Source organism: Pseudochaenichthys georgianus, chromosome 19 (genome assembly GCF_902827115.2).
Source record: "Pseudochaenichthys georgianus chromosome 19, fPseGeo1.2, whole genome shotgun sequence".
In the NCBI taxonomy this organism is placed as follows: domain Eukaryota; kingdom Metazoa; phylum Chordata; class Actinopteri; order Perciformes; family Channichthyidae; genus Pseudochaenichthys; species Pseudochaenichthys georgianus.
Window position 1 is genome coordinate 22,291,110 of NC_047521.1, and position 12,677 is coordinate 22,303,786.

Genomic DNA, 12,677 nt, shown 5'->3' on the forward strand with positions numbered 1-12,677 from the left:
GATTGTAATTTAAATTTAACAGAAACAACATAAACTGGCTGGGACATCACAAACTAAACATGCATCTGTGAATTTAAATGCTTGCAGGTTGTCATAGTTCAAGAACTGATAGCAACTAGCAGCATTAGCAGCCAGCAACATTAGCAACTAGCAACATTAGCAACCAGCAACATTAGCAATTAGCAGCATTAGCAACATTAGATACTATACTAGCAACATAAGCAACCAGCAACATTAGCAAATGGCAACATTAGCCACTAGCAACATTAGCAGCCAGCAACATTAGCAACTAGCAACATTAGCAACCAGCAACATTAGCAACCAGCAACATTAGCAATTAGCAGCATTAGCAACATTAGATACTAGCAACATAAGCAACCAGCAACATTAGCAACCAGCAACATTAGCAATTAGCAGCATTAGCAACATTAGATACTAGCAACATAAGCAACCAGCAACATTAGCAACCAGCAACATTAGCAATTAGCAGCATTAGCAACATTAGATACTAACAACATAAGCAACCAGCAACATTAGCAACCAGCAACATTAGCAAATGGCAACATTAGCCACTAGCAAGATTAGCAACTAGCAACATTAGATGGTTTATGACCACTGATTTTATGTATCGCTGCTAGAAACAAGCATAAAGAGTGTGTCTGTAAAGGCATTCAGGGTTTCCTTCTGGAGGTAGTGTATTATTCTGGTTTGTAACAGAGAACATTTTTACAGGTACAGTTTTCTTTTCATGTTCACTAAAAAGCCAGAGCCATTCAAAGAGGTCATGCAAGATCAGCAGGTGGTTTCGTAAAATGAGTTTCCCTCTGAAGGTTTAAAAAATAAAAGTCATATATGTGCTGCTGTGGTAGTTGTTCATGAGCTGCTTACTTGTATTAATAAAAATGGTGCCAAGCTTAGAGGTTCAATCTCTCAGACCAGACAAGAGGTTGTTCCAACAACAGCGTTTACAAAAAGAAAAAGCAGAAGAAGCTATTTTATCTCGGTCAAGAGGAAACTAAAGGAAAAATTAAATGTACATGTGGATAATTTATATCAAAGTCCTCGTTAATTATTTCACAATCTATTGTACTTTTTAAATGTTCTGAACGGAACCATTTTATATTGTATATATATGAATATATTTTGTTTTATTTTGTACTGTTCATTGTACTTTGCTTTCATTTAGAAACAATATAAATAAAGAACAATACTGTGGCAACATCTAACTTCTGTATTTAGTGTTTTTCTCAAAGGGGTATCATTGAGCAACAATTAATAAAGGTTAACTTCAAATGTACTTGTTTCAGATTCCTCAAATGTATTTGAAGTCCTCGGATTGTAAACTAAATATTTTTGGGATTATTGGTTTGATAATGTGACCATGAATTGAGTGTGATGTGTATTTTGCACTGTTTGCAGAAGATTAATAGACAATATAATGAATTGATAAATAAATGATCAGTAAATAAAGTAATACTTTTAAAGCCCTGAACATCATCGTTATTCAGAAATAGTTTAGCTTAAAGCTGTATGAATTACAACATGATACTGTATTGCACTAAACAATAACTGATCTTAAAAAAGGGTATTGTATTGTATGTAATCACTAAAGTAATTTAGGCAATAAGACTGTTAAACACCTGAACAGTTGAAACAACATCCCTAATATTCATCTGGCTGCTACTTAAAACATATTTTTTAATTATTTATCGATTTACCTTTATATCCTATTTCAATAACTTGCATATAGACTCTTATTTCACTATTTCACTTTTTTAAAACTATTTTTCTTTTTGTATTACTATTTACTAGCACTATATTTTTCTGTGTATCTGTGTTTTGTGTTGCACTGTTGGAGAAGCCTGTGACACAAGATTTTCATCGGTATAACTACACTGTAGCTATGTTCGCATGACTAAATAAAGAACCTTGAACCTTGAATTTAACCTGATTACTTCCCATTACTTTTGGATTACCTCAATATCAAATTAAAGTTGTAACATTATAATCCTGCTAGTAATTCCCACATTTTAGAAATGTAACAGTAATCAGATTACGTATTTAAGGAAATACAGTACATGTAATCCATTGCTCCCAAACCCTGTTAACGCAAACATTATTAACATGTTCTCCAAAAGACAGAATCTAAATGAACTGTATTTGATATAAAGCCTTTATTAATTTGAATACAAAAACACTAAAGAAAGTTCATTGTAGAATAATGTAGAAGTGTTCATTTTGTTCTGAGCCTCTTCCCTGGTCTCTGGTCAGCGTCGGGTTCTGAGCGTGTCTTCTTCACTCTCGTCGTCACTTCTTCCTCCTCCAGGAGGGGGATCTGCTGCTGTTTGGCTGCAGCCTGCGCCCACAGACACATCTCCACCCTGTGGGGGGTCCAGTCCTGCAGGGGGTCCACTGAGGGGAGAGGACAGACCACGCATCAGAGGAAAAGTGGATTTTATTGGGCTTCTATTTTTACCAAATCAAGGGAAAAAGACAGAGGGAGAACATTTCCTTTGATTTAATGTTGTGCAGCTATAAAACGTTACATCTTTCAGTTTTTATAGCCACTGTTAAAATGTGAATAAAACTGATTAAACAGGATTCAAATGTACAGTGCTGTGCAAAAAGTATAATTAATAGTCTCAAATGTAATCTAATAAAAAGTCAAACATAAAATATTAAAGGCTTGATTTAAAAGCACAGATATGAGGTTTGATCAGACAAGCTAGTCTCTTTATAAGCGAATTGCTTTTTATTTTGTAAAATCATATTTAATGTGCTTTTTTGACAATGTAGAATCCAGATGCACCCACCACCCTTCGTGTCTGCATCATTAGCTCACCTTTGTTTAGTTTCTCAGTGCACTGGACCATTTTGCCCAGGTACAGAGCGTAGTGCTTGGCTGTGTATTGGATGGGCTTCAGGCCCGGGACGCTCTCCATGGCTTCATCTGACATGAACGCAGCCTGTTCTGGAGCTCCTGCCGACAACACAGCTGGAACAAAATGGGCAGTCAGTCCTGAGCCAAGCTGAGGGTGGCAACGAGGAGAATACAAACTATTCAAACAGAGAGCAGGGAGTCCCAGCCGCACAGAGGTAGCACACTCACTGAGTGAGAACTCACTTTAAGAGGATCACACAGAGATGTTTTATCAGTGTGAATTCCAAAGCTTTTATCTGTTTGATGAAAGCAGATTGGATTCAGCGTGTGCAGAAGCAGAATATAGATGCTGTGCTAACCTGAGGCAGTGGCTGGGCCGACTCCTTTCAGGGAGCTGAGCTCTGCGATGGCTGCCTTCAAGTCAGGCAGGAGGCTGAAGGCCTTTCTCGAGCTCCTCTCCACGGTGTCCTCACTGTTGGACGCCACCAGCTGTTGCAGCCTTGGCCTGAACTTCCCTCTCTGCGGAGGAAAAGCACACAGGGCCACTCAAGGATACAGCTGAGGCTCTGTCAGCCTCTTAGTGGCTCTGCATAGCAATACGATATGTCTGAGGAATTATTTGCTGACAAAATCTTTTTGTGTTGCAGTTCCTCTGGGATTATTATGGTTTTATGTCCAGATGTCACTCACAGTGAGCTTCCACTCCATCAGTCTCACCAGCTCCGACTGAGTGACATGTTTGTCAGGGCGACTTGAAATGAGTGTCGGCAGCTCCTCTTGGTACCTGACAGCAGATACACATTGGTCAGTTCAAATCTCACGCTCAAAACAAGGAACAACTTCAGAGCTGGAACAATTAGTCAATTAATTGATCAACAGAAAAGTTCATGGCAATTATTTTGTTGATTCGTTTCAGTCATTTAATTTGTCATGCAGAAATAGCTAGACAATTTGATTACATGACTCCATATATATATATATATATATATATATATATATATATATATATATACATGTACAGATGTTCATCCTTTTCTTTCCAGTGAAAACCATGTATATCCAGATGTGTTGATTTAAAATGTTTGTGATAACATGAAAGATTAAGTGTTGAGAACATCCTTCTACTCCTTAAGTTAAATAAATTATTTGAAAAGTCTCTTAGATCTCTTTTGGAAAATGCAGGAAGAATTATTTACCACTTTTCGAGGTCCAGCAGCTTTCCAGGTTTCTTGCTTTTGGATTTGGCCTCCACTACATCCCAGTATTTCCCAAACACTGTCCTCCATGTGTTTGGTTCCTCACAAGCAAACAGATAACTCATGGCTGCAGAGAGATCACACCATCACCTGCAAACATAGACAAACAAAATCAGTTTACAACCTCTATTCTACAGCACTGTGCAATTTATACTAATAGATCTATTCAAATACCTCGTTCACTTTTAAAGAACAGATGAAAACAGAACAAAAAAGAGGTGAAAATCTTCAGAAAACTCCTGAATGAATTGTAGTAGTGTCGATGCTTCCGTAACTAGACACGGAATTCTCGCGAGATGACAGGGCAAAATACTACTTCCGGTGCCGCAAGCAGTGAGCAACAGTTTCAGAAGGTTTGTTCTCCTAAAATACTCTATTATTTACCTTGCATAGACATTGTACCCCAGTTGGATATATTATTGTTGTCCGATATAATTGTGAAACTTGAGTCGTGCGCGTTTCGTCTTTGCAAAAGTGCTCGGTAGCTAGGTTAGCCAGCTAGCATTAGCATCACATTCCTGTCATGTTTATGGTGAAAACACTGCAGGAGTTTAGCTGTTAGCAGCCAACAACACGCCCACATACAAGTGAACAACTTAGAGAAACGTATTCAACCCAATTTCAGAGGAGACTAGACCACCACTTAAGCACAAAACCAAGGGGATGTAAGTAATATTAGGTCAATGTGAATAGTAGGGCATGTTACTTAGGGGAGAAGCTCTCAATTTTCGGATCCCTCGTTTTGTCTTGACAGCATCATTATATCTTCAGTTGAGCTAAAGCAGCTATTGGTCAATTCCAGCACGAGGTAGAAATGGGTTAACACAAACCTCAGCACAGCAATACAGATGACACCGAAGTAAACAAACAGAAGTGACAGCATAAAAAGCTAAAATGATAATCTGTTGCAAGAAGAAGCGTTCCTATTTCTCCCAGCTAAATGTCGTCCTAGAGACCTTTCATACCTCAGGAATGTCTCCTCTAGGTTCATATGTTTCCCTAGGAAATCATCCACAACAATGTATTGCTGCCAAAATAGTTTTTGACTTAAACATAAACTGCAACTAAGGTATGTTTTTTTCATTAAAGCTTAATCTGTCAATTCTTTTATAGATTATTCCTTTTAATAACATTTCCATCCCAGCTCTATTTATGTCTTTAAATAACGTTTCTGATAGTTACCAACATATTCAGTTTAGTGTGGTAGAGAAAAGCAGGGAATATCCATAATAAAGAGGCTGAAACATTATCTCTGACATTTTTGCATTTAATAATTACTTGAACAGTTATTTGATTTGTTTGCGATTATTTTTCATCTAATCAATTAGCTGACTTATTTTATCAGCTCTATTCCACAGTGGCTATATACATTTGTGTCAATCAATTGTGATAGACTTAAATTATCTGTCCTAAGTAGGGCTGCAACAAACGACTAATTTGATAATCGATTAATCTATCGATTAATGAAACGATTAATCGACTATTCGGACTATTACTGTATGCCTTGCACAATTTCTCAAACGCTCTTATTTAGCCATCAACTTTTAGATTTAGCTTAAGGTTGTTTTAGGCATGTGGAAACTAACAATGAAGACAATAAAGATGAATACTTGATTCCAAAATACATATATTATTGAAATAACTTAAATTGTGAACAAAACTAACATTGCTTTTTATTCAAATTAAATAAATAATATTTCACATCAAAAGAAACAACAGTGTTTTAACAAATCGTATTAAATAATCTGATGACAGAACTGTAAACAGAATAGCTGAAACTTTAACAAACTAAATAATAATAATAATATATAATATTTGTATAGCGCCTTTCAGGAAAAAAGGCAGACAGGTTAAGGGGGTGGGGGGGGGAAGTAACGGACAAATAAACCTATTAAACTAACTATACAGTGGGGAAAGCCTTGGTAAAAAGGTGCGTTTTGAGGGCTTTTTTGAAAATGTCCAGGGTTGGGGCGCTGCGGATTTCGGGGGGGAGAGAGTTCCAGAGGGTGGGGATGCCACACTGAAGGCTCTGTCACCAAAAGTCCGCAAATAACTCTGTTACCTCTAATCATTATGTTTGTATAATGTAGTTAGCTCCGTGTGTTGCTGCTAGCATACAGAACACCTGACGTGAACACGTTACTCGTGGGCGGGGCTACAGAGCTGCTAGAAAGACAGTCGAACCCGGTGCCTTCCTCCGTCTGGATGTGGAGCACTTTTGCTAAATGTTTAGACAAATAGCTCGTGTTACCGCCCTTACATGCTAAACTCTTATTCCACTTTTGGCAACGAGCATTCTCCACATCGAGACGGGTAAAGTTTAACCACCTCGGAGCGCGTTCTCTCCGCCATCTCCCACGTGTGTGTGTTGCTGCATGTTGCAGCTGCCCGTGTGTAAACTGCCCCGCCCCCTCGCAAGCAGGCGGGGGAGAGAAAGATCGAAAATACATCATAGACGCATTTGTTTGTCTTTTTGCATATTAGAAACAAGTTGGCGACACTAAGACTGCGATATAATGTCTTTGTAGCAATAATACATGACATATATTTTTTAAATGTCTCCAGTACCGATAGAAAGACCAATAAAGTTAGAGCTTAACGGGGCGTAAAACACACGTGATGACGTCACCAACGAATCGACGACTGAATTAGTTGGCAACTAATTTGGTAATCGATTTTAATCGATTAAGTCGATTAGTTGTTGCACCCCTAGTCCTAAGTATGAACCCAGATAACATCATGCTGTGTGTTTCTCTCTCTAGTTAATTGGCTCTCATGGGAGCACATGAAGAAGACTCTGTGCTGCAGCAGAAAATAACAACACCGGTGGTTCTTCAACAAGTAAGTTCAAGTTTTATTTTTAGAACACACTTGGAGTATGTTGAACTTAAATCCACTTTTTGTTCCCTCTTCACCAAGCACTGTATACATGTAACATCCTGTAGTGCCATCTTCTGGTGGTTTTCGGAACTGCACATTCATTTACAGTTCACCTGATGCAACTTAATTGTCTCTGAGCTTGAGTAAAAAAGTTTTTTTGTGCTGCAGGAACATGGAGAAGATGTCACGGGTGACCACAGCCCTCGGCAGCAGTGCCATAAATGGCCGTACGATGTTCTGCCACCTGGACGCTCCTGCCAACGCCATCAGCGTGTGCCGTGACGCCTCGCAGGTGGTGGTGGCCGGCCGCAACATCTTCAAGATCTACGCTCTGGAGGAGGATCAGTTTGTGGAGAAGCTGAATCTACGCGTGGGCCGCAAACCCTCGCTCAACTTCAGCTGTGCAGATGTCATGTGGCACCAGATGGAGGAGAACCTGCTGGCCACGGCTGCCACCAACGGGGCGGTGGTCACTTGGAACCTGGGGAAACCGTCCCGTAACAAGCAGGACCAGCTGTTCACAGAGCACAAACGCACCGTCAACAAGGTGTGCTTCCACCCCACAGAGGTGTACATGCTGCTGAGTGGCTCGCAGGATGGCTTCATGAAGTGCTTCGACCTGCGCAAGAAGGAGTCCGTCAGCACGTTCTCAGGTAGGATATTATATGATAAGCCTCAGACCATTAGTATAAAGTGAAATACAACTGCTGAATGTATTGCACAATCTACTTCTATACTTCAGTTTTGCATTTGTATGCGTTTCTTTTCTGGGATTCTGTTTAAACCAGTTTCTGTTATAGCAGAAATAATATTTTGCTGTAGGAAAAATATGAAACAAACTTGCTTAATTATTTTGTTGATTTTCTTTCTTCCAGGTCAGTCAGAGAGTGTAAGGGACGTCCAGTTCAGCATGAAGGATTATTTCACTTTTGCTGCGTCCTTTGAAAATGGCAACGTCCAGCTGTGGGACATCCGGCGGCCAGACCGCTACGAGCGAATGTTCACCGCTCATACTGGACCCGTGTTCTGCTGCGACTGGCACCCTGATGACAGGTGCAAGAAAGTGTGACTCAAACAAACTTAGAAATGAAAGGTTTTCCTGTATCTTGTGTCACAGTAGTGCTTTAGTAGGGTTTTAATTGTAATTCCTAAATGGTTTTCTCTACCGTTACCTTTATTTTAGGGGATGGCTGGCTACTGGCGGCAGGGACAAGATGGTGAAAGTTTGGGACATGACGACCAACCGGGCCAAGGAAATCTTCTGTGTCCAGACCATCGCCTCAGTGGCGCGGGTCAAATGGCGGCCTGAGAAGAAGTTTCATTTAGCCACCTGCTCCATGATGGTGGATCACAACATCTATGTGTGGGACGTCCGTCGACCTTTCATTCCCTTTGCCACCTTTGAGGAACACAAGGATGTGACCACGGGTATCGTGTGGCGGCATCAACACGACCCTCACTTCCTGCTCTCTGGCTCTAAAGACAGCACTCTGTACCAACACATGTTCAAGGACGCCACTCGTCCCGTGGACAAGGCCAACCCCGAGGGTCTGTGCTTCGGACTGTTTGGGGATTTGGCTTTTGCAGCCAAGGAGAGTCTGATCAGCAGCGACTCCAACAGAAAGCCGTACCCCGGGGGAGACCGCCGCTACCCCATCTTTTTCTTCAAGAAGCCCGACCAGACAGAACAGTTTGCCCATGTGTCGAGCGCCCTCAGTGTCTTTGAGACGGACTTGGACAGTAACTGCATGGACTGGTTTGTCAAGACGGCACAGCTCTACCTCCTCTGTGGGAAGCCTTTCGCAGAGCTCTGTGATCACAACGCCAAAGTGGCCCGGGAGCTCAAAAGGCCTCAGGTCAGACACGGGAACACATCTGTATTCAAAGCTGTAGTACTTTACTTCCATGAATTATACAGTAATTGTCCTTTGCACTTATGAATAACCAAGATTTGTCTTCTTTAACACAAAGGTTTCCACAACTTGGACCATGCTGAGAATCATGTTCTCAGACCCAGCAAACCTCACTCCCGGTCCAAACCACCCGCTCAGTAAACTGGGCACCCTGCCTTTAATGAACAGGTAAACTACTATTTCATAGTGCCATTACAAAGACAGCAACACAAGTTATCATCTAATGCTGATGTTCGTTATACTTCCAGTTTCAACATGAAGGAAATGAACTCAGGGATGGGCGCAGAGAGCAGGCTGGAGCGCAGTAAAGGAGAGAGCAGGCAGGACAACAGCCACCTGGAGCCCGGGAACTCGCTCATCAGCAACAATAATGAAGGTGAGAGCGGCCATGAAACTCCTACTGGCTTATCTGATTGTCTTCCTGTTTGTATTTTATTAAAGCCATTAGTTTCTATCACCCTTCAGATAACGAGGAGACGGAGGGCAGCGAGGGCCAGGCGGAGTATATGTTCGGTGATGCTGAGTTAGATGATGACGACCTCTACTCGATGGAGCACGACAACCAAACAGGTCAGTCCCGTCTCTGAGAGTTAGCTTCTGTCAGTGACTGCTGCTTTCCATGCTCCGCACTCTGATGTCTAATCTCTGCTCCTTTTGTCCCACCAGAGGAGCAGGAGTACACGCTGCCTCAGGAGGCCTTCCAGCTGCGACATGAGATCATGGACAACCCGTCGGCTCCAGAGCATCTCCAGCAGGACAAGGCCGACTCCCCGCACGTCAGCGGCAACGAGGCGGAGGTCACGTGTCTGACTCCCATCGAGTCCTTCTCCCTCATCTCCATCTCCCAGCCGCTGTTCACCCCTCAGCTGCCGGCCAGCTTCTTCTGCCCCATTGTGCGCGAGATGCTCAGCTACTACGCCGAAAAAGGCGACGTGCAGATGGCCGTCTCCGTGCTGATCGTCCTCGGGGAACGCATCCGCAAAGAGATCGACGACCTCACGCAGGTCAGTCGTGTGTTGAGATCTTTAGTTCTTACGGCATTGCCGTTTTGAAGATCTCTGACTAAGTTGTGTTTCCATTTCAGGAGCACTGGTACACGTCCTACATCGACCTGCTGCAGAGGTTTGAGTTGTGGAACGTGTCCAATGAGGTGATCAAGTTGAGCACCTGCAGCGCCATTACCTGCCTGAACCAGACGTCCACCACGCTGCACATCAACTGCAGCAACTGCAAGCGGCCAATGAGCAACAGGGGCTGGATCTGTGACAGGTATGTTGTTCACACCAGTTACTTCCTGGAGTCTCCACAGGAATAACATACATTACATTCTAAATAGGAAAATACCCTCAACATGATCAATGACATACACCACTTTTCTTTCACAATGAACGATCGATTGATGAATTGTGGTAAATGGGGGGGGCAAAACTATATCAAAACATCACTTTACAAACACTCAAATGCGTAGATGTATGCTCCATACTTCCCAAAAGCATCCTTACTGTTCATTACACTTCCTAATAAATCAATTGGAAGTGTTTTAAATAGTATGATTTATAGTGAAAATGCCTGTGTTTAGGAAGAGCATACACCTGGATAAATGTCTGTTTTTTTCTTTACTGAAATTACAATTTTCTTTGACAATAATTTGTATTTTATCTTTATTGAAAAAGACCATGCATAAAAAATACGTTCGTCTCAAAAAGAGAATATATGCTTATTCATGGTAACACAGGGTGAGTAATTGTTGAACCGTTAATTGTGTGGGTAGAGTATTCCTTTCAATGCCCCCTCTGTCCAGAACACTGTATTTATTTAAATCTTTAATAACCCCACCTCTGACTGATGCCCTGCTCTCCTCCAGGTGCCACCAGTGTGCCAGTGTGTGTGCGGTGTGCCACCACGTGGTGAAGGGGCTGTTTGTGTGGTGTCAGGGCTGCAATCACGGAGGACATCTGGAGCACATCAGGAACTGGCTGAAGAGCAGCGCTCACTGCCCGGCCGGCTGCGGACACCTGTGTGAGTACACCTGAGCCAACCTCTGCTCACACAGCTGCTGCTCCGTGGGAGGGGGAGTCGATCCTCACACACACGGGACAACGGGATGTCTTCATTTCTCCACACTGGCCTGGAGTCTCCCGTCTTTTTGGAAATAAGGACGACTCAAATGTGTGATTAACTGCATCTAAAGGAGGAAGAGGTTTATATGTGCTTTCCTGGGAAGCCATTCAAACAAATTCACATTTGAATTTGAGCCATTTGTATATAAACTGATGTTACAATAGATATTCAGAAAATATAACAATATTTTTTGTTAAACTCACTTGCTGCATTTTACACAGTTTTTAAACCCCTCAGTAAAATCCTGAAGGCTGTACAGGAAGGTTTGACTGTTCATATAAAGTGGATTGTTAATGTTTGTACATATGCTATATCTTATTTTGAAGGGCTGTAGATAAAGAATTAATTTATATGGGAAATAGCTCTCTATTCAAACAATACAATAAAGCAATACACTTGAACTTGTGGTGGATCAGTGCAGTCTGTTTTGTGTTTAAAATATAATACATTATGAGTATTTCTGAGGTTTTGAAGTGTGACTATTATTGTGTAAAATGACACAAAAGCACAAACTGTGGGTTGAAGGAGAGAGCTTGGATAACGCTTCAGCTCTCTGAGGGCAAGGTGAAGTGGAACACATTTTCATGTTGCATTACATTGCTTCGTGATGGTACTGTTATATTTTTCCTAAACTAAAGCCCAGCTTCAAATCTATATCAGATAACGGTTGTAATAAAACGGCATGTAACATTTTGTTACTTACATTCTGCTAATAGCTATTAATGATTATGTTACCATTTCAAATCATGGCTCTTTTTAAAGGGACCCTATAATGCTCATTTTCAGGTTCATATTTGTATTTAGTGTCTCTACTGTGACATGTCTCCATGCTTTAATGTTCAAAAAGCCCTCATACTGCCTGTGCTGCAGCAGCTCTTTTCACCCTCTGTCTGAAACCAGAGACCTGTCTGCTCTGATTGGTTAGCTGGCCGGCTCTGTTGTGATTGGTCAACAGCTTAGAGATGTCCTACCCCTTAGCCTATAACCTACCGTGTGCTAGAGCACTAGTCAATAAAAGCAAGAGTGTTACGTAGTGATGTCACTTGTTATGGAAGTAAACAAAGGAGTCCAATATGCCGAATTATCCCTTAACTTCCCTTCAGTGTTTACATAGCTTTTCTCAGTCATTGTGAACTGAATCCAGGTCAGTGTGACTTCCACTGAGCTTCATATATTCATTCAGCTGCACAGTACCTCTCCTCTTCTCCCCCTCTCGGATCAGTTTCAGTGGAGCACTCAGGATAAAAGTGTTGCTCGACGGTAACCTCTGTGAGAGGAACTACTTATTCATTTCCCCCAACTACACTTTGCTTTTTTTGGGCCAGAAATCCTAACTGGCAGCCAACGTCTCTAGCCTGAAGTCCAGCTCAGTGTGCAGCCTGTCATCGTTAGTACAGCTCACCACCGCTAAGATAAACAACAGATAAGTTTGGAAACCAACAGAGACGACTTCTGTCCAGATAACCTGAGAGCAGCTTCCCTGTCCGTTACAGCCCAGCACTGTGGAGCCTGAAGGCAACACGATGGAGGATTTCACAAACTGGCAGTCATGGTAGTTTAATCCTTCTTAGAAAGTGGTAACAGCAAAGTGTGCAAATATTCTGTTGCCATTACAAATCTTGCTCT

General features: G+C 41.8%; 2 protein-coding genes across 4 annotated transcripts; one reads left to right on the top strand and one right to left on the bottom strand.

The window, feature by feature from the left end:
* Window positions 1-2,175: 2,175 nt before the first annotated feature.
* Window positions 2,176-4,400, bottom strand: LOC117465020 (uncharacterized). Its single transcript, XM_034107854.2, has 6 exons — window positions 4,312-4,400; window positions 4,078-4,227; window positions 3,572-3,665; window positions 3,241-3,400; window positions 2,843-2,995; window positions 2,176-2,412 (listed from the first exon to the last, which is right to left on the bottom strand). The coding sequence occupies exons 2-6, from the start codon at window positions 4,200-4,202 to the stop codon at window positions 2,234-2,236; spliced, it is 711 nt and encodes a 236-aa protein (XP_033963745.1). The 5' UTR covers window positions 4,203-4,227; window positions 4,312-4,400; the 3' UTR covers window positions 2,176-2,233.
* wdr24 (WD repeat domain 24) lies at window positions 4,401-11,452 on the top strand. 3 transcript variants are annotated; one of them, XM_034107852.1, is made up of 11 exons: window positions 4,401-4,490; window positions 6,900-6,978; window positions 7,186-7,670; window positions 7,893-8,070; window positions 8,201-8,873; window positions 8,989-9,098; window positions 9,179-9,306; window positions 9,396-9,500; window positions 9,597-9,934; window positions 10,015-10,199; window positions 10,795-11,452. In XM_034107852.1, exons 3-11 carry the CDS (start codon window positions 7,190-7,192, stop codon window positions 10,961-10,963), a joined length of 2,367 nt encoding a protein of 788 aa, XP_033963743.1. In that variant the 5' UTR covers window positions 4,401-4,490; window positions 6,900-6,978; window positions 7,186-7,189; the 3' UTR covers window positions 10,964-11,452. The 3 variants fall into 3 exon arrangements, with proteins under 3 accessions (XP_033963743.1, XP_033963744.1, XP_071062876.1); XM_034107853.1 differs by lacking the exon at window positions 4,401-4,490 and adding an exon at window positions 4,507-4,802; XM_071206775.1 differs by lacking the exon at window positions 4,401-4,490 and adding an exon at window positions 6,323-6,450.
* Window positions 11,453-12,677: the final 1,225 nt, after the last annotated feature.